Here is a 24,136-nt window from a genome sequence, read left to right as displayed (position 1 = left end):
GAAGAGGGGGAAGAGGAGGAGGAAGAAGAAGTGGTGGTAGTAATGGTGGTTTTAAGGGAGGTTTAAGTTATACTGCTTGGGGGGGGGATTAGGTTAGGTTAGGTTACGTGTAAGTTAACCTATGTTAGATTATGTATAAGTTAGGTTATGGTTAGGTTAGATTATTTACAAATTAGGTTAGGTTAGGTTAGGTTATGGTTAGGTTAGGTTAGCTTAGCTTCCGGGTTCAGGCCAGGGGATTAATTAGTCCTTGAGGTGAAATGATGACCAACAACAACAACAACAACAGTCCAACACCGGAAGGTCATTGTCACGCCACACAAACACACACACACACACACTTCACCAACACTGTGGCCACAAACTTACCCACACCAACAGCTATATCCCCTTAGCTGCACCATACAGCTCTATATATGCCAATCTTAATAACTGACTGACTGACTGATAGAAAATTTCCAGAGAGAGGAGGAAGAGGGAACGTTTATTGGTCACAGTGAATGGTGAATGACATTAAAGAGGTTTATTTAAGGTTTATCGGGTGGTGGTTTAATCTACTGGTTTATAAAGAAGACACAATAGTGGTTTAAGCCATCCCTGGAGGAAGCAAACTGAGAGTAAAATAGCGATGGTTTGTTTTAATAGCAGCAATAGCAGCGGGCGGTGGTTGCATTTAAAGTCCATTCCATCCACTCCCTGGCAGGATGACACACACACACACACACACACACACACACACACACACACACACACACACACGTCTCAGTACCTTCTTAACCATGCCAACGAACCCACGTAGATTCCTCATCTTGTTCCCCACTTTGTCTAGAGGTGAAAAAAATAGACAGGTTAAGGCTCAAACAAGGGAGCTTCAGGTGTGTAGTGGGTCAGGTGTGTTGTGGGTCAGATGTGTCATAATGGCAGGTCAGGTATAGGTATAGGTAGTGACAACAAGAGACAGGTCTGGTATAGGTAGTGACAACAAGAGATAGGTCAGGTGTGTCATAATGGCAGGTCAGGTCAGGTATAGGTAGTGACAACAAGAGACAGGTCAGGTATAGGTAGTGACAACAAGAGATAGGTCAGGTGTGTCATAATGGCAGGTCAGGTATAGGTAGTGACAACAAGAGATAGGTCAGGTGTGTCATAATGGCAGGTCAGGTCAGGTATAGGTAGTGACAACAAGAGATAGGTCAGGTGTGTCATAATGGCAGGTCAGGTATAGGTAGTGACAACAAGAGATAGGTCAGGTGTGTCATAATGGCAGGTGAGATGAGGTCAGATCAGGAGGTCAGGTCAGGTATAGGTAGTGACAACAAGAGACAGGTCAAATGTATCATATTGGTCATATGTGTCATAATTACCAGGTCAGGAGAGGTCAGATGTGTCATAATGAGGTAGATAACTAAATAGCATTTAACACCAGACGCACGGTAGGGAAAGAGGTGGTGACCTAGCATGTCAGACGACCATTATATCATGGTGTTGGCATGCCACTGTACCATGACCCAGCTTGCCCCTTTACGTCCACTTGCACCCGTGTCAGTTAACCACACATAGACATTAACCACAGAGTAACCACAAAGTCTTAAGCCCTGTATTAGAGGATAACGGAGGACTTAACATAGATATTAATAAGGGTTAGGTTAGGGTTTTTTTTTTACCCTCCTTCTCCTTTTTCACCTCCTTCTCTAGTCACTGCCCCACTCTCATTGGATCATCGTCAGTGTGTCATACTAGATGGGAAGGATCTCTTTAGGCCTCCCACAGTCGAGAGGTTTTATTGAGTCATTAAAGGCGGCCACACTCGTATAAAAAGTGCAGGTGATAAAACTTGTGGCTTAATGTATTTACAGCTTTTGTTTATACTATAGTGATGCTCTTTTGTTATTATTATTATCACTAGTATTACCATTGTTATTATACTTTTCTCGTTATTACTACTACTATTGTTATTGTGAGAGTCTTCCTACAATAGGTGCAAGACCTCCACCAATCAGTACTCAAGACTCTGTATCTGGATGACGTTGAGCCAATCATGTAGCATTCTGCATCCTTGGAGATGACGTGACCAATCAGAGGCCATAATTTTATCATGTGTTTTATCATTGGAGATGGCGTGATCTCACCTCCCCACTAATCAGAGGTCCTATACCCTACCCTAGGCGACATTGAGCGAATCAAGTAACAGGTTCCATCATGGGAAATGACGTCAACAGATTGTATAACCAATAAGAATCCAAGAACTTATTATATAAGACGTTCAACCAATCAAGTACCATTGGAGATAACGTCACCATACCTCCTCCACCAATCAGAGGCTCTAGATCCTACCGTAGACAACTGTGATGTACTTTTGTTGTGTGTTATTTGTGAAAATGGTGTCGTGATGACTCAGGTGCTGACTATTGACCATCCTACCTCCTGCACTAACTCCTTCCTGTACCTCTCCCACTGACTACACGACTCACCAACACGAACCTAACTTAACCCAACCTAACTTAACCTAACCCAACCTAACCCGACCCAACCTAAACCAGTCTAACTTTACTCACCATAAAAAACCTAACCTAACCTAATCCCACAGGTAACGTAAGGGTGTTCAATCATCAGGTACAGGTGGAATAAGTTAGGGGGTGTCTATCATCAGGTGAAGCCATTAAACTTGAGAGCGCGGTGACCGAGTAATTAAGGAGAGCGCGGTGACCGAGTAATTAAGGCGAGCGCGGTGTCCGAGTAATTAAGGCGAGCGCGGTGTCCGAGTAATTAGGAGAGCGCGGTGTCCGAGTGGTTAAGGAGTTAGACTTAAAATCTAATGGGCTCTGCCTTCATGGGTTCGAATCCCATTCGCGCAGAAACTTTTAGGGGAGATATGATAGAGGTGTACAAGTGGGTAAGTGGGATTAACAAGGGTAAAATGGAAGATGTTCTGAAGCTCAGTAATAACGAAATAACTAGAACAAATGGCTTTAAATTAGATAAATTCCGATTCAGAAAGGATATAGGCAAGCACTGGTTTGGTAATAGAGTTGTGGATATGTGGAATAGGCTACCGAGTGCTATAGTAGGATCGGTGGCCGCTCAGGTGGGTAATGTTGATAAAAAAATGAGATAACATGATATTTGTAAACTGTCATGACTGTGTTTAACTCATGTGCGTGGACAAGAGACGGTCATGATTTGGTACTGTCTCACGCATATGGCATGAACGAATGTATTATATTAGGTATATTTATATCAAACAGACTCAAACACATACACACACATGCACACATACATGCACACACACACACACATGCACACACACACATAAAACACACACATATGCACACACACACACACACACACACACACACACACACATGCACACACACACACACACACACACATGCACACACACACACACACACACACACACACATGCACACACACACACACACACACACACATGCACACACACACACACACACACATGCACACACACACACACACGTACACACACACACACCACGAATCGCCTAATTGTCGACAGAATCACACAAGCGTCACTAAATAGAGTTAAATATTGTACCTGTGCTTCTGTGTTAATTAATTAGTGTTAATTAAATACCTGTATGGTTAAAGGTAAGAGATACAAGAAATTTATTACTTGACAGGTGAATTTATTATGAATTTATTACTTGACAGGTGAATTTATTATGAATTTATTACTTGACAGGTGAATTTATTATCAATTTATTACTTGACAGATGAATTTATTATCAATGTATTCTCAATTTATCCTTAACCAACTCCCTGTCAAACTAACTGAAATATAAACACGGTCGGTTCCCTCTGTTATATGCACCGGATGAAAACAACGTCATCTGATTGGCTGATTCGCTCAACAAGAAAAACAAAGGCTTCTCATTGGCTGATTCGCTCAAAGAAAAAAACATGGGGCGAGAGGCCGATAAATTGGAGTTTTTCGTTCTCTCTCGCCACGTAATGGGGGGGGGGGGGTTCAAGAACTCTCCGAGAGGTCAAGGACTTTCCAGGGAGGTCATTAACTCTCCGGAGGTCAATAACTATTCAGGGACGTCAAGAACTCTCCAAGGAGGCCAAGAACTCTTCAGAGAGATCAAGAACTCTCCAGGAAGGTCAGGTGAGGTCAAGTCAGCTCAAATATCCATAATTGAATGGCAGAGTTTATAAATTTCAACCTAATCTAACCCTAACCTATACCTACCCTACCCTAACCAGACCTACCCTACCCTACCCTACCCTAACCTATACCTACCCTAACCTGACCTAACCTACCCTAACCCCCCCAAAAAAACTTCCTTTCTTCTCTACTAAACCACAATAACCCGGAACATAAAGGTTATAGTTGTGATCGGAGGTGTACCCAGGAGGTTGTGTGATAACTTAGTGCAGGTTTGATGGGATTAAAACAGTGGGATATTTTTTTTTGGTTTTTGTCTTTGCTGAAAATACTTGTCAACACGCGAGGGGATGATGACCGTCTGGTACCCTGATGTTCTTACACTTCGACAGCAGGTATGGACTCATTTTTATCCTAGGATGATCGTCTCTATATCTGTACCCCTCATATAGACAACGTATTTTTTTTTCCTAGGGTGATCGACTCCTTATCCTGGTACCCTGATGTTCCTACACTTCGACAACAGGTATGGACTCATTTTTATCCTAGGATGATCGTCTCTATATCTGTACCCCTCATATAGACAACGTATTTTTTTTTCCTAGGGTGATCGACTCCTTATCCTGGTACCCTGATGTTCCTACACTTCGACAACAGGGATGGACTCGGTATTTTTTTTCCTAGGGTGATCGACTCATACCTGTTATACTGATAGACAACAACTACGATTTTTCCCCAGGTTAATCTACTCCTTAAAGATTACAATCATAAGATACAAGAGAAAGAAAGAATTGAATTAAATCATCATTTTACTTGTCTAATTAAATACAATTAAATAGATCTTTCTTATCAATCATCAACTCTCGTGCGCCATCTTGTTGTGATTGTTATTCATCGCTCATTGGTCAGGAATCAGCCAATCAAAGCCCGTCGTTAGGTTAATGGATACCTGTTGTTTATATTACAAGACGACAGGGAACCAGATGTGTGTGTGTGTGTGTGTGTGTGTGTGTGTGTGTGTGTGTGTGTGTGTGTGTGTGTGTGTGTGTGTGTGTGTGTGTGTGTGTGGACTACGTGAGCATTATAAATTGAAACAGTCAAACGAAAAGAAGAAAAATTATCTTCTCTCTCTTTCTTTCTTTCTGTCATGCGATGGTGAGTCAGAGAGAGCCCCCAGACAGACAGACAAAGGACATAATCAATACCCCCCCCTCCACAACAAGCATAAACAAACACACACAAGCAGATACATCTCATTAAACTCCCATCCTCGGGCTCCTAATCCTCATTCGACCAATCACCAAAGAGCCAACGCAACAGACGCTCCTAAATCCTCTTATGATTGGTTGGTCTGAGCCGATGCTGTGGTCCAGGTGACAAGGTAAACAATATGGCGACGACGAGGAAACAGTGTAAACAAGGGAGTAACAATGTAAACAAGATGGTGAAGAGGAAACAGTGTAAACAAGATGGTCAAATAATCACAAACACGTACACACACACACATGCACACATCCATACAGACATACATAAATACACACACACACACACATACATACATACATAAACAGTGATTGGTTTCCTAATCCTTAAATAAAGTTACTGATTACCACGCACACGGTAAGTCACCCCTCACGTCATTCCCCCATTACCTGTGCTCCCCTTACCCATTACCTGTGTTCCCCTTACCCATTACCTGTGTTCCCCCTTACCCATTACCTGTGTTCCTCCTTACCCATTACCTGTGCTCCCCATACCCATTACCTGTGCTACCCCTACCCATAACCTGTGCTCCCCTTACCCATTACCTGTGTTCCCCCTTACCCATTACCTGTGCTCCCCATACCCATTACCTGTGCTACCCCTACCCATTACCTGTGCTCACCTTACCCATTACCTGTGATCTATTTACCCATCACCTGTGTTCGTTACCCATTACCTGTGTTCCCTACCCATTACCTGTGCTCACCTTACCCATTACCTGTGATCACACCCATTACCTGTGTTCACGTTACCCATTACCTGTGCTCCCTTACCCATTACCTGTGATCTGTTTACCCATTACCTGTGTTCACGTTACCCATTACCTGTGTTCCCTACCCGTACCTGTGCTACCCCTACCCATTACCTGTGCTTCCCTTACCCATTACCTGTGATCTGCTTACCCATTACCTGTGTTCCCCCTTACCCATTACCTGTGTTCCCCCTACCTATTACCTGTGATCTATTTACCCATTACCTGTGTTCACGTTACCCATTACCTGTGTTCCTCCCTACCCATTACCTGTGATCTGCTTACCCATTACCTGTGTTCCCCCCTACCCATTACCTGTGCTCACCTTACCCATTACCTGTGTTCCCCCCTACCCATTACCTGTGCTCACCTTACCCATTACCTGTGCTCCCTTTTACTCTTACCTAACCTAACTTGGCCTAACCTTAACCTAACCAAATCTAACTTAACTGAACTTTACCAGAGGGGAGAGTGAGTGAGTGATAGAGAGGGGAAAGTATGAGTTAGTGAGAGGGGAAAGTGAATGGGTGAGAAGGGAGTGAGTGGGTGAGAGTGAATGGGTGAGAGGGGAGTGTGAGAGAGGGGAAGAATCCTGCGGTATACGAACAGAGCCATCTAATGCCATAGACTCCCCTCACCCTCTTCCCCTCCCCTCTCATCCCCTCCCCTCACCACTTCCCCTCACTGCCGCACAACCAAACACGCTCACATAACACTATACTGTTTTATTACTACTACAAATTATAACTAACCTAGCCAAACCTAACCTAACCAAACCTAACTTGACCTACGAAACCTTGCGTATATAAAGTTTGTTTTTGTTTAATTTAGCTATAGTAGTTAGTAATAATATCTATGGCAGTATAACTTAGTATAATAGCGCAGGTACTCGGTATAACTACGCCTGTAAAGTTTAGTATAATCACTACGGCAGCATAATTTAGTGTTATAGCACATTTAGTATAAGTAACTACGGCAGTCATTCATTATTATTGAATATTTATAAGGAATCAATTATATAACAAATTCGTTTATAAGGTAAATAATTAATTATATATCTACAAGTCGGTTTTAAAGGACCATAATTATTAAGTGTTCAAAGTGTGTGTGTGTGTGTGTCAAGAAATCAGTGTTATGCCAACTTTGAATCCTTGCAATGACACACACACACTTTGAACGCTCTAATCAACAACAACAAAAAACACATTATTTTCAGTGTCATTAATTACCGTTACTGTACATATCCTGTTTTCCTTCACTAGAGGGCGTGTGAATGATGGCAGATGGCTGTCGTGCCGTCAACCAGCTGGCGGAAGTAAGCTATATCACCACTACATTACCACCTGTGGTCATATATACACACAAACACACATACACACACAGATGGTTCAATGCACTAACTTACTTACATACTTGGGTTAAATTTCTATATTCTCTACACTAATACACTGTAATGTAAGAAAAGATATATTTTTTTTCGTTTAACTTGGCAGTAAAATGCCTTTGAATTAGTTAATGTCGCGGCGGTAAGGAGGTGGTTGTGTGGGCCGGAGGAGTGATGTAGCGTAGAGCGTCAGGCAAGAGCGCGCGCCACCCACTACCACCAACCAACTCCCCTCCCTCACTTTACCTCACTACACCTCACCCACCCCCGCGCCAACTTCCCTCACGCCTCGCCGCAGAATTATTCTATTTTGGGGCAAATAACAAGTTAGAGGGGATGTCAGGTAATCTTATAATACTAAAAAATCGTCAGGATAAATTTTAAGATGGGTCGAGATGATGTGGAAAATTAGGCGAGAGTTACGAGGACAGGCCAGATCATTAGGCGACGCCGTCACCATGGTAACCAGGTAACAATGCGCTCATGTAAACTGGAAAAGGTTAATGCTGACAACACAGGCAAACTTTTATAAACACTGTATGGATACAGACACACACACACAACTAACTGGAAATATAACAATCAATATATTCCTTGGAGGATATTTAGGGGAGTCTGTGTACACAACACACCTGTGGTTCTTATAAAAACACGTGTACAGGTGTATTGAGTAATGTACTCTTTGTGGGTTGTGACTCAGACTACATGTGAGTTTGTATGTGTGTGTGTGTGTGTGTAAGAGAAGACGTTTATAACGTGTCAATAAACTCATAAGCTATCGTCATGCAAAATGCGAACCTTGACCTGACCCTTACACACACACACACACACACCTCAAAATACACTAGTCAATATATAACTTCAGCAACACAACAGTTCCCCCAGCACTTACCACTAATGAAATAATCCCCACCAAACTGATCAACCATGAAATGCAGAAAATCCCCCCCTAGAAAATAAATCTCCCGTACTTTTTTAATAACTGCGCATGTGTGGCATCAAGATAATCAATGGCTCCTAATAACAGGGAAGGTTCATAAGACGAGTGGTTAATTACTATTATTATCTGTGCTGCAAAACATAAATTCGGGGTTAATTTGAGCGCCTGTGTGGTCCTGACAATCGTGTTGAAGTCCACAGACACCATTAATTACACTAGCATTTGTTTTGTGTTTATAAATATTTATACGAATATTTATATGCAGACATCGTGACTTTAAAATTGTCTTCTTTGTTAAATATGTATACGATTATTTCTTATGATGAATATAACATGATCATTACTTTCACGGTTAAATATTCTTATATTTTTATGAAGGATTTGGTGGTAGTTAGGATAATCTGGTGAGGGTCTGACGTCATCGAATGCTGAGTGAGGATGAACCGGAAGTAATTTTTTATGAAAGAATTACCAAACTTCCGTCACGAGATCTTCCATACCATGACTTACACCACCATAATTACCACCACCATAATTACCACCACCATAACTACCACCACCATAACTACCACCACCATAATTACCACCACCATAACTACCACCACCATAATTACCACCACCATAACTACCACCACCATAACTACCACCACCATAACTACCACCACCATAACTACCACCACCATAATTACCACCACCATAACTACCACCACCATAATTACCCACCACCATTACCACCGCCATAAATACCACCACCATAAACCACCACCACCCCATACTACCACCACCATAATTACCACCACCATAACTACCACCACTACCACCACCATAATTACCACCACCATAACCCACCACAATAACCTCCACCACATAACCTCCACCACCATACCACCACCATAACTACCACCACCACCAATTACCACCACCATCTACCACCACCATAACATACCACCACCATAACTACCCCCACCATACCACCACCATAACTACCACCACCATAACTACCACCACCATAACTACCCCCACCATACCACCACCACCAGCATCCTACCTGCCCCATGCGCCAGTGTAAGGTAATTAAAATCCCGAGCCATTACTCCTAAAAGACTTCATATAATTCTTAAGATAATCTGTAACGTAACTTTCCTCTTTCTATTTTTTTTCGATTCACCTAAAAATAATAGTTCCTCCCCCTCAGCTTATTTCACCTTATGATTAAACATCCTAGCATTACCTGTGGGGGAATTAAGCTGAGTTAAGCCGAGTTAGATACGGATTAGTTAGGTTAAAACTTCATTAGTTAACACCTAACGTAACGTAACCTAATCTAACCTAACTTAACATCAAGTAAAAGTGAGATAGATAGATAGATAGATAGAGATAGATAGATAGATAGATAGAGTGATAGATAGATATTGGGGCGGAAACAACAACCTGACACACACAGGTAAATGTTATAGTAATTAGCTGTGACTTACCTGAATACGCTGTGACGTTTAGCAGAAGCTGACAGCAAAGACGTCAACTCCACCCAGTAGTCCTGACATGACATCCTGGACCTTGGCTGATGTCAAGTCCTTCCTGTCAGCTGCTCATGTCACTGCCAGATGCTTTTGTGGGCTGTTATTTATCCTGTCAACTTTCAACTCGTCACTGTCACTTCTCACTGTCACTTTCACCTGCCAATGCCCGCTCTTCCTGTCACCTTCACTTGTTACTGTCACCTTCACTTGTCACTGTCACCTTCACTTGTCACTGTCACCTTCACTTGTCACTGTCACCTTCACTTGTCACTGTCACCTTCAAATAACGCTGTTAATTCCTCCTGTTACTGTTAATTCAATTCTTCCCGCCACCGTAAACGCCGCCATACACACCACGAGTTCAAACACCGACTCCTCTGAACCCGAATACTCGAGTCGACAAGTATGAACCCAATACCAAACCCCACGAGTTCAAACACCGACTCCTCTGAACCCGAATACTCGAGTCGACAAGTATGAACCCAATACCAAACCCCACGAGTTCAAACACCGACTCCTCTGAACCCGAATACTCGAGTCGACAAGTATGAACCCAATACCAAACCCCTGAACCCCTGTTGAAACGAGGCCATATTTCTCAGTAATTAAACATAATTTACCTAATAATTTACGATAATTATATTAAATATGAGTATATTTATCCACATGTAAGAAAGTTTAAGTAATTCAGCTGGACGTGGCAGATATGACAATTGTAATTTTTGAAGGAATTAATGCACTTTTGTTTGTGATGGATGTAATGCCATTTCCAATTCGCCAATATATTACAGTATATAAGATAGATCCAAGCTGAGGTAAATGTGGTTGGGCGGGCTAATCCTAATGTGTTGTTAATTTTTACCATATTTAATTGTAATAATATTTGGAGATAATTATATTCTCTGATATTCTTGATGTATATGTCTGCAAGACTGACAACCTTCCTACACTGTATCAGATAATATTGGCAGGTAAATAGCCACGTTTATCTGACCTACTATAGAGGGTTTACAGTCTGACAAGAAATTAAAAAACTTTCTTGGTATAGGAAAACATGGATAAGCATCTGAAGGCTTTGTTGGCTATCCTTCATTGAGTCGTGGTCACACAGTTATTACCAAGCACCATCAACATTTCCTGGCCAGTTTCCATGCTTGTATAGGTTAGCTTCATACACTAGATGACAGCTGTTGGGAAAACAAAAATTTTATGTCTCCCCTTCCTCCCCTACACATACCCTGATGCTGGGCCCTGCCTAAGCACACCTGACCAGAAAGTTCAGCAGATACCAGGGGATGGGCAGATCTCTGGTGAGCTAGTTACTATCAGGCATGTCGAAGAAAAGTTTTATGATTTGATGCCCTTCCTATCAAGGTGAGAACAGATGGCAAAGCAAGGATGCAACTCCTTGAGGTAATCATAGACTACCTGCCTACCCTAAGAAAAATTATAAAACCAAAATCTATAAAATAATTTATAATCAGCAATATTTGTGAACACATTGTCTCATATTATGGCTGATACAGCCTTCAAAGAAGAGAAACATCAGCTTATGCCTCAACCACTGTAGATAAAGACTCATACACTGAGTACAAAATACACAGAAAACCCTCAGTGTTCCTCTCATATGAACATTATACTGTACAGTAACATCCTAGAACTTTCCTGCAGTTGGGAAAACATGTGGTTGGCAAAGGCTGGGAGGGTCTATTGTGAAATAAGAGGTTAGGGGCAGTGACCCCTGACTAACATACCACCACCTAAAGTCCTAACAGCTCAAGGTTAAAATACAGTAAGTACAGAAGACAGTGTATGATATACTTACAAGACAGTTTATTATTCTCTATATAAATACTGAACAGTACATAGTGCATACTATACAGTATTAAAAAACATGACACTATCCCTTACATCACAAATAATAAGTGTATGAACAAATAATATGTGTACTGTACAAGTGTGTATGAACAATATATTTATTGGGCCAACCAAAGTAAGTTTATATCTGCTTCATCCATCTGGCAGCCACACTTCTCAACTCTCCCCAGCAGTACACTCATGGATGTAGTGCGTGTCTTTGTGATTATTTCTCCAGGTTTTTTCAATGTCATTCTGTTTTATATGACTCTTCTATTATTTGATATAGAAAATTGTAAAAGGGTTCTCAGAATTTAGAATATATTGTTCATCACAATTAAAAAAAAATTAACTTAGAAAAAAATTTAACACATCTTGGATGAATTAAAATCCTTCAATTTAGTGAAGAAAAACCCCTGGTGTTTCTATATTACTGAGAACATATTATTGCAATAAAAGTATAAACAGTTTAGAGTGATAGTGACTCAATGTGTGGCGAGGCTGCACCATGACCATGATGGTGTGGCTGCCCGGCCCTCAGTGTTAAGTAATGACTGTTGGCGGGACAGTAGACAGCCATACAGTACTGTACAGCTTGTAATATGGGGAATGAAAATAAGCAAATTTATTTAAAAAGTTTAGAGATGGAAGATCAGCTGTGTGTGGTAGATGATAACAACTGTTGTTTGAGGAACTTACATATGATGAAGCAAACAGTTAAGCATTCCCATCGTGCTAGCCTAAAACTTTTCTGTGCTGGCCGTGGCAACCTGCAAATACTTAACCCTTTCAGAACTTTTTGATGACGATAGTATAACCCTCTGATGATGATGACAGCTTAACTCTTTAAGGACAATAGTATAACCCTCTGATGATGATGACAGCTTAACTCTTTAAGGACAATAGTATAACCCTTTGATGATGATGACAGCTTAACTTTTAGGGCGATAGCTTAACCCTTTGAGGATGATGACAGCTTAACTCTTTTAGGACAATAGTTTAACCCTTTGAGGATGATTATCTAACCCTCCAGGCCTCAAAGGGTTAAGATTAAATAACATGGTTGGTAAAACAGTGACAGTGTACAAATTCACACCTTGTTGGTTACCATTCTTATTACAGTACTGTACATATGTAATCCAGCCTCAACCAAGGTTTATTTAAAAGAAAGTATCACAGTTCCACCTATTAAAATATTACATAACAAATTCTGTAACATTATACAGTAATATATATGAAGTGTACAGTAGCTAAAATAACTATCAGTGCAGGTGGGGGTCGATATGGTCCAAAATTTTACGTGTGACTAGTGACAGCCCTCATATACCAAAATTTATCGTCCATGGTCTCATATTGTTTCCCACAAAGTATACACAGATAGTTGTTTTAGCTACTGTATATTTTTAAGATATTTTTTTTAGGCAATGTTATAACCAACCTTCCATTTTATTTGTTTTATCTTTGATCTAAAGCCAAAATATCAGCTGAAAACATTTTAAAGCAAGCAAATTAAATGCTGTGTTTGCACCAATGTCACCACCCTCTCCCTCCCCTCTAAATAAAAGTGGCAACCATTTTATTTAATTTTTGGATTAAGGAAACTGTCCAAAAACACAATGAGTGATTCCCTCTGGTTGACACTTGAGGTAAAATAGATCTCTGGAGGCTCACTATAAACAGGACTGGAATATGTTTTTAATCTAATCTAAGCCTAGCCTAACCTAAACCTGAAATAACATCACATAATCTAACCTAAACTAAACCTGACATAAGCTAACCCAATCTAACTGTAACTAAAACCTAATCTAAACTAACCATCACAAGAGCCTTAACCTTAGGCCACCTTGACAAGACTTCTATACAGTATTCCTATCTACTGACTCCACTGTACTGGGTCACATTACTGCAAATACAAGCATTCACTTATCACTTATCATGGCTGTGTGATGCTGAAGAAACGTGCATAAATATTTTTTCCCTTCTGATGATTATTTATCATAAGATATTTACTGGTTAGTTAAATGAAATAGTACAGGTAATGAAAATAATAAATAAATACAGTACAGTATATACATTAAAATATTATTATTATTAAATATGAAACCTAGAGAAGCCCCCTTTATCATACAAGCTCGTTACAGTCTCCCTCACTTGTTCTTGTCAACTATTACCAAACTCTCTTAGTATTTTCCTCTGGCTAAAAATTCATAATAAACATAAGTTCAAATATAATCAACTCTTTCTCAAGGCAATATAAGATCCAACGATTTTCTGTCGATTGATGTTCACATTGTTGATATGTTTTAAATTCAACAATAGGTCCCAATAAATATGAAAAAAGAGATAAATTTCCGAGCTGATACGTACAATATACTGTACAATAGGTATATACAAAATGGTTTATCAACATTTTGGAATGTAACGGAACAGACGTGAGGTTATCTTTTTGGCTGTTTTTAGGATATGAGTCTTCGGGACTTTAACATCCTTTCGAGGCGGGCGATCTTGCTCATCTCGTGTTCTGGGCTCGGAGCAGATGTGGGGTTCATGCCGGCTGTGGGTGAGGTCTGGCTAATGGGGTGCTGGGCGGCGGGAGCAGGTGGCTGACTGCCGCCACCCGTGACTCCTGCATTACGATGAGGAGAGTTTGTCGAGGAACCGGTGGTGCGCTGGCGGTACATCTCCAGCACTGAGGCTCGATCCTTTACCCCTCTCATCTCCAACACCTGTAAAGTGACAACACACACATACCATATTAATCTGCTGATATTTCACATTAACTTAATTGAGAAAAACAATTTTGAATACACTATCTCCTCTATCTATTTTCTTTTCTACATTCTTCTTTTTGTGTTGGGTCAGATGTAAGGACTCAGGAGCCTCAGGAAAGAGAAATTAAAGACACATGAAGAAAGTAAATAGAAAGTACAAGTATTAGAACAAGTAGCAACACACACACACAACTTGCTCACTGTCTATAAGCAGTAAATACAAATGTCTCCTAGGACAATAAGTGCTGATAAGTGTGTTATCAAATTCAGGTAATACAGTCCTCACCTTCTGGAAATCTGCAATGGTGGCATCAGGCAGAAGACGGTTAAACTTATCAATGAGGTCACTGTGTGTTGCGTACTCCCCCATCACGACCTATAAAACAATTTCAAGTAATAACTTTAAACCTGAATACCTCAATTGTCTATACATAATCTACAAAAGCATTGATAGCAGTTATACATATACAACACAGTAAAAATTCCCTAAGCAGTAAATTCTCGACACATTGCTATGTTTCATCAGTAACAGATTCTCTACCCACCTGCAGTACCAGTTCAGCCCTTGCCATGCCTCGGACCACCATTCTGGTGTATGTTTGAGGAGGATCACGTCGTACCTGCCATAAAGCCATAATGAATTTCTTGGTCATCAATTAGCACATCAAACAGTATACTGTACTCACTTTGCCCCTTTAGCCTAATGTAGAATCTAAAAATTTCAACTCCTCTGCATTGGATATTTATAGACTTAGAGCCTGTTAACAGACCCCACTGGGGGGTAAGAACTATAGAGACAGATAAGTGCCAAATCAGGATATCTCTTACATGTGAAAGAGGTTCATAAAAATTGGTATATTTTTCTACAACTAAGGAGAAATCAAGGACATTAAAGTCAGAGATTCATTTTTGTTAATGAGTGAAAAATATGGTCTTGGAGTGATGTGTGAGGCTGGTGTTGAAAGATATGACAAGCAAGTTATTAAAGTATATGTTCCAACGTCGTATTATCGGGAGGTTGCAGATAAATGTAAAGGGTTTTAATCACTATGGATGGCTCCCACACCGACACCAGACAACAGGAGCTACACTGTACTAACATTACCCAGCACAGGAACATATTCAGTCCTCTATGGTATTGGAGACCTTTGGAGGTGTTTATCTTCTTGAGCTTTACACAACACAAGAATTTTATTATACTAACTGTAGTCAGAATTAAACAAACAACTACAAAACTAAATATTGACAATGAGTTTTAATTCCTTACTTGTGAGGCAACAACCGGCAGCTGAAGCATGACAGCCTTGAGAGCATGGCAGTCTAACAGCAGCTGCTCACACCCCACGCCACTGATGGGACGGCACTTGTACACCTGCATATAATGTGCCAAACCTTTAGTAACAATTCTTTTTTATTAAATAGTCATGAAAGTAACCACTACTGATAGAAACTTGAATATTCATATACTGTACACACAACATTCTGAAAACTTACCTGCTGCACGAACTTGTTGAGGATCGCAGCCGCTAACTTGTCACAAAACCTGTAAGAGAGAACAATAGTTTACCTCACTACTGTAGGAGAAATGTACAATAATTATCAGAAGGAAACAATGATCACACGACGGAAAAGTTTATCATTGAGGTTGAAATGGATTACTAAAAACCAGGAGAGAAGATTAAACATTGAATGATATCTGTGGAACGTTCAGTAAGGGAAATAAAACTGTATTGCATTTTTTGGAGGGGTGGGGAAACATCCATCTTGTTATGTGGGTTATGGTGACTACTGTAAATACTAAGAAGATTAATTAAAACTACACACCTGGTGAAGTATTTACGAGACGTGTGAAGGTTGTGCCTGACTAGTGGTACAGAGGCAGTGATGTGTTGAGAGATGGCTGTCACGTACGGGCTCTGATCACCAGTCTGTTCCATCATCCAGTTCACTTTGGTCATGGAGGTGAGAGCTGGATCACACAGGCTCTCCACATGAGTCACAAGAAGAGCAATACACTGCAACATTCAGAGATTTTATCGTTGAGGTGTCTGTATGTCAACGGTGCAGTGGATCAACAATAAAATTTTTCTCATATGTCATTACCTAGACAACATTCTACAATGGATAATATTTATTTCCTCTGACTAAATACAATTCCGACCCATCTAGTACCTTCTATCCTCCTCCACTTGTGTGTTAGAGGGGCATGAGGTATAAAAATCTCAAAGGACAGGATAAAGATGAGTGAATGATCCTGAAACCCCACGTATAATAATCACTCTTGGATCACGTGACTCACACGGCTCATGACCGGGATGCTAAGGACCATTTGAAGGGAAGTACTGTCGAGAAAATCCACTGACCTGTGCTAAGACTGCATGGAAGAGATCTTGTTCCTGGGTAAGACTGATGGAAGGTACAAGTGATGGGTGACTTTTTTCTTTCAGTTTAGCTTCTAATCGCCCAGTCATCTCTTCGCAGTATTCGGCAGACACCAGCACTGAACACACTCGACGGACATCATCATCCCCTAACTTGGGATGGTCACCCTCACGCCACAGTGTCTGCACCTGGAAGCATCATTTGTCATCTAGAATCAAGCACACTTCCTAAAAATAACAACATTATATCACTTTCAAAAGGACACAGTTTAATAATATCCCTCAGTAGTTAAAATTAAATTACTGTACATTATCAGGTGTTTTTGTTAGTGATGGAACAAACCTTTAGAGAACCAGCATCCTACTAAAAGCTTCTTCATGCACACAGTGGCTTCCTGGATATCCAAACCCTTCACATCTACTCTAGTATGTCCTTCACCCCATCCTTTCATCTCCTTCTAAGTCTTCCTTTCTCCTTCCTACCATCACCACTTGATTATATTCTGTTTACCTTAGCCCCATCAGTGCTAAAGTTGAAACACCTAACATTACTGAAGTGTTGTGCCAATGTGAACAAAATCAAGGATGCTTCATTGCTAATCTGAATATTGCTTCCCTCATTTGAGTGTTATTGCATATTTAAATAAACACTGGAATTACTGTATGTTATTGATTAACAATATCCCATTAATGCTGGTTGAAAGGTTCTATTCTTCCACCAAGAGAGATCCCAAAGTAATGATAATATACCACTGTTTCTTTAACCCCTTGTGTATGTGGTTGCCTCTGAACTGAATAAAATATTAAGTGACATCCCTGTAGTGAAGGGATTAAATTGACAAACCCTTTAATCCAGCCCTTATAAAAGTAAGAGAGAAGCAAAGAGGTACACAAACATCAGCCATTACAACAGATTCTATGTGGGTTTACCTGTGCCAGAACGGCTGTCAGCTCCTTCATGTTAATGTCCTTAGGCATGGGGATATTGGCCCCAACTTTTGGAAGCGCTGCTCGCACCACCTTCGTACAAAACTCCCGCAGGTGTTTCTGAAGTACCTCCACCAATCCCCCAAGACCCTCTCCAGGTCCTAAGCGTAAGAACTCGACCAACACATTCTGTAATATAACGTACGGTATATTTTACATCATATTTCAAAAACATTAAATATAACATCTTAATAGTACCCAATGTGAAAGTCACTAAGTTGTAAAATGGATAACTAGACACAGTTAAATGATTTAAAAACCTGCCAATAAAAGTATTTACCTTGTATATAGTGAAGAGCTCTCCACAGTATGGAACAACATTAGACTCCTCAGCATCAATGTGTTCAAACTTATAATTTCTCATTTCACTGGCAAACTTCTCTATTTGATCATTAAGACGCCTGTTGAAGAACGAGAAAATACAATATCAGGACAAAAGAAAATAACCATGACACACTGATCTAAATGACCTGCACACTGCTGAATTACTGTAATTTTAAAATGTTGGCCAATATTAGTGTTCCTTTAATGTCAAAAATATGCCTGAACTTAATAATGTGTTTTGGCACTTGAGGTCATATAATGGATTTTGTTCAAATTTCTTACAAAGGTACTGCTTAACATGCTGATTAAGGATCTGGGTTCACAATTTAAAAATTCGAGTAATGAGTGTTAATTAATGACCTGTGAAATAATTAAAGACATTCAGAATATTAAAAAAAAAAGTCAATTATGCTGTGACGGACTGTACATTCATCCTGTACATTTTAATTACCCACTTCCTAAACCTTATTTTCCATTTACTCTAAGACAAGTCCTTCCCTTTCTCTAATGACAGTTCAACTAAGTTCTTTAACATAAATTTTTATCCATAATTCGTCCGACTTTCTCTAAAATTACTCCTCTCATCCTTAGTTTACTCTCACAAAAGAAAGTCTTACTTGTCAACATTATCTATGTAGACCCTGAGGTATGGCTGGAAGCATCGGCAGACAGCTCCATGGAAGGGGGACACAATTGTCTCTCCTGGAGCTTCACTCTCCACAAATGGGTTCGTATTGATTGGATTGGCCGACTGTTCATTTTTGTGAGACTGTTCATCCTGAAAATATTTAATAATTTAATGATGGAAGTACCTACACATGCACTAATGGATGAACAGAAAGATGGAAGGCTGGGCAGGTGAATATCCATAAGCCTCTGTATGGCACATAATAATATTTTCCTTATAATATACAACACGAACGCACATGCTATCACCTACATCAATATCTTACCTCCAGGAAGGGGTTAGTTGATATGGAGGAGCGAGGAGTTCGGTCATATATCTGGAACCCTGCATATTTTCTCACCAAGAGGCTCTCCAACTCGGACATCACCTGTACAATAGAAAACAGACACAGTTATACCTGAACACCTTATCAGATATACAGAATCACACCCTATACATTCACTAGACATCTAAGAGAGCAGCTGGCCAGTAAGATCTTCATACGAGCTACTGGTTATAAAAACATACAAGAAAACAGACTTGAATTTGATCATGTGGTCATGATTCTTGTACACAATGCATCCCTTGATGGTTATATGAAGCATAACAAATTTAATCCCACTGTTAACTCTTATCAGATTCCTGTTCCTGGATAGAGTCAATACTGTATACTAACAACTTAATCGTTCAGTAAACATAAAATGAACAACAGACAACTGCATGAATTCAATCAGCCTTATGAATTGTTACAAGTATTAACCCTTAAACAGTGACCATCATCGGTGAAAGATAGTTGTAAGGACGGCAGCCATCATTAGTGGAAGTTTCATGTTCCTTGCTGTCACTTAAGGGTTAAAAATTACTGTTCAGAATTAAACCATAAACTATCAGTTCCAACACACAAAAATACCCACCTTGTGAGCATGAAGGAGAGTTCCAACATCAATGTCTTGGGTTCTCAGCTCCATGGCCCGAGATAACTGGGATCTGGTCACCTCACAGAAGGAAAGTGCTAAACGTGCTGGCACCTAAAACAGGACACACACATATACTGTATAGTGTGTCTCAACAAAATTAATACACACTACCTTACTTATTTTTGTGAAGATTATATTAATGATTATATTACAAGAGAAACATTACCTTCATTTGTGGGAGTCATTTATTTCTGAGATTAAGATGAACAGATAAACACAAATACAGTATTCAAATCCACGTGACCAAAGACGTATTGTATATATTTCATACCTGCCAAGATGGAGGAAACATCGCTGCTAAAGTTTTCTCAAATTCTACAGCAGTTTTCAGGAACCATTTACGTCTCAAGTCCACTTTGGTGAGCCAGGCGTCACTCTCACCACCGGCAAACAGCACCTCATACTCAGCCAACTGTGTCTTCACTACATCCTCTATGATGGTTCGCCTGGAAGTGATTAAATTTATAAAGGCATCGGTCATTTATACTTGCATTTGGATGGGCGTGTATATAGACTATGAAGTTATACAGTTTAGCATAAATATGGACAAGGTACTGATGTAGGTATACAGCGTACATTGACCATGGGAGTACAATACAGTATATAGTTTCCTGCGTGCCGAGACAGTGCCACGACAACTTACTTGACTTTAGGGTCCAACTCGGAGACGACTAGACAAGCTTCCGCAAGCTCTTTGGTGGGAGCAAAACGCCTGGCATTGGGGCCGTGAAAGGCTTGGTGAAAATCGTCCAAAATTTGTTTCTCCAGTTCACTCCTTATCTGTTCAATCTGTGAAGAAGTAATATTTTGTACAGGAGAGACAAATCATTCAGCTAGAAACATTGAACAATATGACGTTCTTCCCTTATATTTTCCCAAGTCTGCCTAATTGACTGAATGACTAACTGTTTATCTACAAGACTGACTGAATGATTATGTCAGACTGATTAACTGTTTTACTGCCTATCTAATTGACAGACAGATAACCTTCTACACTCAGACAATTATTTTATTCGGGATATATCTTCCCTTAAATAGAAAATGCTTTCTCTTAATAGGTTTATGCTTAAGACACCATTTTCTAAGTGATACATTAGCTGAAAAAATGAAGAGACAGATAGCAAGCTACAACACCCACCTGGCAAGCTACAAACACCCACCTGGTGAGCTACAAACCCACCTGGCAAGCTACAAACACCCACCTGGCGAGCTACAAACATCCACCTGGCAAGCTACAAACATCCACCTGGCGAGCTACAAACACCCACCTGGCGATTTAAGTCAGCAACCTGGGGAATGTGCTTGTATCGGTTGAGATGGTCCAGCACGTTCATCACCCCCTGGAGCAATGTGGCAATCTCCCCATACTCTCGACGGACCTTTAGAGCCCTGTAAGTGGGATTAAATATCACTGAATCTCACGAACCTAAGACTCCTCCACTTAACATTAGGTTATTTAATCATCAGGTGAGATAAGCAAGGAGTTCCTCTTGTTCTGTTCTTCATATCGTCTTATTAAAATGATCTCCTATTATTACTGCTGTCTGATAAAGTCAAGCACATAATCCAAACAGTGTCTCATTTTCTCATCAATTCTGTTTGACAATAATTAGGGTATAAGATTTGGGAAGAACATATAATGCAAGGAGGTACAGGTCTTACAAGGCTTGGGAACTCAAGTCTGAAAAAGGTGGGATTTATTTACACTAAAATCCTCAAGGAAGTTTTTAAGGATTTGCCCAATACTGTACATGAAAACTCACATCATCTCTGGGGATGTTGGATAAGGAATGTTCCTTTTACAGTCTACATGAGTCTTAAAAGCAATGAAAGATTTCCATACATTTATCCAGTGAAGAAAATTCACCAAAGAAACATTGGTGACTGAAAGTTTAACTTATCCAACTTCCCAACTGACATAGCCTTCAATACTGCATAAAATAAGTTTGAATTCCCTATGCTACTTCAACTAAGAATTCTTGAACACCTTGCTCTCCACATATTTACATACACCGCTACTTTCTATATGATTATGATGACAATACTACTCACTGTAACTTCTGGACGCCCTCCACTAACATCTGCAGGTGGTTCAGTGTGGTGATAGAAGTAGTGAGGTTCCTCTTGGCTGTGTCCAGCTGCTTGATGTCTCGGGTGATCTCCTTCACTCGCTGCTCTGACTCACCCGCCTTCTCCTGCAACACCAAGTCTTAGTAAACATATTGATACAATGGTAACCATTATATAAAAGACCCTAAGACTCACACACTACACTAATAGCCAATCACATCCAACCACATCAGTTAAAAGTGACATATACTGTACAGTAAAATCTTCATCAAGAAAGCATATTTTGGATTATGATCAATTGTTTACACAACACTGTTTATCAAGGATGTAACCACTGTGTAAACTTAGGTCCAATTATATTGACAAACAAACTGTATATACTATATTGTCGTCCATACCTTGATGTCTTGAAAGCGTAAAAAAAGCTCAGTGATGGCTTCCTGGGCATTGAGTAACGACGTTCGTCCATCCTGAAATACAGAGAATGTGAAGAGTCTACAGCACCATCACCTTATTCCTGCTAAACCTGAATGCTTCTGTTTTCTCCTACTGTACTAACTAGTGTGCATATTCCAGTGACCCAAAATGAATCCGAGTGTTAGTGATATATTCGTGAAATCACCAAGAGTCACACCACGGTACATACTTACGCTTTATACTCTACATTAAGAGGTTTAAAGTGGATGGAGTGATCCCCTATACGTAAACCATGACCACCACATAATATTTTTTAAATTTTGTGTTGGCACAATAATCTAACAAATATTGTGCCATTTCTGGGGTCAATATTCATTCTATTAGCATCTACCAAGGTTAGTAAGAGTACAGAGCAGTGTTCTTACATTTTAGTACTGTACACCTTCCAATAGTTATCTAACAAATGGAGTCAAATTCTTCACATTGGTGTAACCATTCCCTAAGTTCTGACTATTTCACTTACAGTTTTTCTTGACCAAGCAGCTATTACTGAAGGTTTACTATAATAACAGTGTAAATGTATGTGTAAGATAACTCAGCCGGAGTAGGACCCATTTTTAGTCATATATGGTGTAAGGTTGTAGTTAACTTGAATAAAAGGAACAACACTTTCTTTCAAAATATGTCTTAGGTACCCACTATTGTATGGAAACTTTTTATTTTCTCCAACAGCCCAGTCTTACTCTATGATTATTGTCTTATTAAAATACTCACTTGATCAACATTAGTGAGAGACCTAACAACTGTCCTGATATGATCGTCAGTGGATGTAATTTTCAGTCTCATCTCCTCCAATACATCGTCAATATGATGTAGAGATTGTTCAGCTGGGAACCGTGTGTTGATGTACTCCACAGTATTAAAGTCTGGTGCATCAAACGGGTCATCACTGGGCAAAATCTGGAAACATAAGTATATAATATAATGTGGTCTACAGCTTGTATAATGTAGTTATCATTAAAATATATTCATTCTTACAAATACTCAAATGGGATTTTTTGAGTTAAGAATTTTTATTCTATAGAGGAATTTTCTGAAGTTATTGGTTAACCTGCAATACTGTCATTAAGTATTACACATATTGTTTTTCATTACAAGTGTATTTTCTTCAATAATAAATACAATTATATACATGTCAAAATATCGTTTAAAACCGTATGCAGTTGAACATAAACTTTATCTACACTACCGCCGGTAATAACAGATCGCGGCTAAACCTTACCTCTTGTATAGCTTGGACTACTTCTGGTGGGAAATCCAGGTTTAGCTTCTCCACTTCTGTGATGTTGTCAGCCTCCATCAGCCCGCCCGCCACACCTCTCAACTTCTCCGTCTATCAACGATTCTCTTCTTATTGCAATGTCAACTTGGAGTGTTTCTCCCTTGGTATCTTCTCAAACTAGGCTTCTGTTTATTTTCTTCTAATTTATCGATCTATTCGTCCTGTTTCGTTTTTCTTCCCCCTCTTTTTCTCAGCACTTGCTGTTGTTGTTGACACGACGGCAAAACTACCGAAGTTAAATACGGACCACGAACAGCTTTGCTTAAACCATTATTATTCTTTTTTAGTGATAGACAATCTTAATTTAGTCAATTTATAATTAATAATATTCTATTATATCT

General features: G+C 39.8%; 1 protein-coding gene and 1 non-coding gene across 2 annotated transcripts; one reads left to right on the top strand and one right to left on the bottom strand.

Annotated features, from left to right (window-relative positions):
• The first annotated feature begins 2,773 nt into the window (after window positions 1-2,773).
• Window positions 2,774-2,855, top strand: Trnal-uaa. Its single transcript has one exon. It is a non-coding gene; the product is annotated as a tRNA-Leu (tRNA).
• Window positions 2,856-11,813: 8,958 nt separating this feature from the next.
• LOC121873166 (vacuolar protein sorting-associated protein 53 homolog) lies at window positions 11,814-24,083 on the bottom strand. The gene is made up of 19 exons (XM_042376492.1): window positions 23,736-24,083; window positions 23,228-23,413; window positions 22,435-22,506; window positions 22,019-22,161; window positions 21,235-21,355; window positions 20,610-20,755; window positions 20,238-20,412; window positions 19,904-20,017; window positions 19,276-19,377; window positions 18,940-19,100; window positions 18,279-18,399; window positions 17,942-18,127; window positions 16,994-17,200; window positions 16,455-16,645; window positions 16,125-16,173; window positions 15,898-16,002; window positions 15,176-15,250; window positions 14,917-15,006; window positions 11,814-14,585 (listed from the first exon to the last, which is right to left on the bottom strand). Exons 1-19 carry the CDS (start codon window positions 23,811-23,813, stop codon window positions 14,316-14,318), a joined length of 2,592 nt encoding a protein of 863 aa, XP_042232426.1. The 5' UTR covers window positions 23,814-24,083; the 3' UTR covers window positions 11,814-14,315.
• Window positions 24,084-24,136: the final 53 nt, after the last annotated feature.

Source organism: Homarus americanus, unplaced genomic scaffold (genome assembly GCF_018991925.1).
Source record: "Homarus americanus isolate GMGI-L3 unplaced genomic scaffold, GMGI_Hamer_2.0 scaffold32929, whole genome shotgun sequence".
Taxonomy (NCBI): Eukaryota; Metazoa; Arthropoda; class Malacostraca; order Decapoda; family Nephropidae; genus Homarus; species Homarus americanus.
Note: the sequence above shows the minus strand (reverse complement) of the source record. Positions and strands in the feature narration are given on the sequence as shown.

Coding starts and splice junctions, on each gene's coding strand:
- LOC121873166 (XM_042376492.1), bottom strand. CDS start 23,813: ATGGAGGCTGACAACATCACAGAAGTGGAGAAGCTAAACCTGGATTTC. Junction 16,174..16,454: donor TCTCGTAAATACTTCACCAG/GTGTGTAGTTTT, acceptor TCTCTCTTACAG/GTTTTGTGACAAGTTAGCGG. Junction 15,251..15,897: donor TGCCGGTTGTTGCCTCACAA/GTAAGGAATTAA, acceptor GCTTTATGGCAG/GTACGACGTGATCCTCCTCA.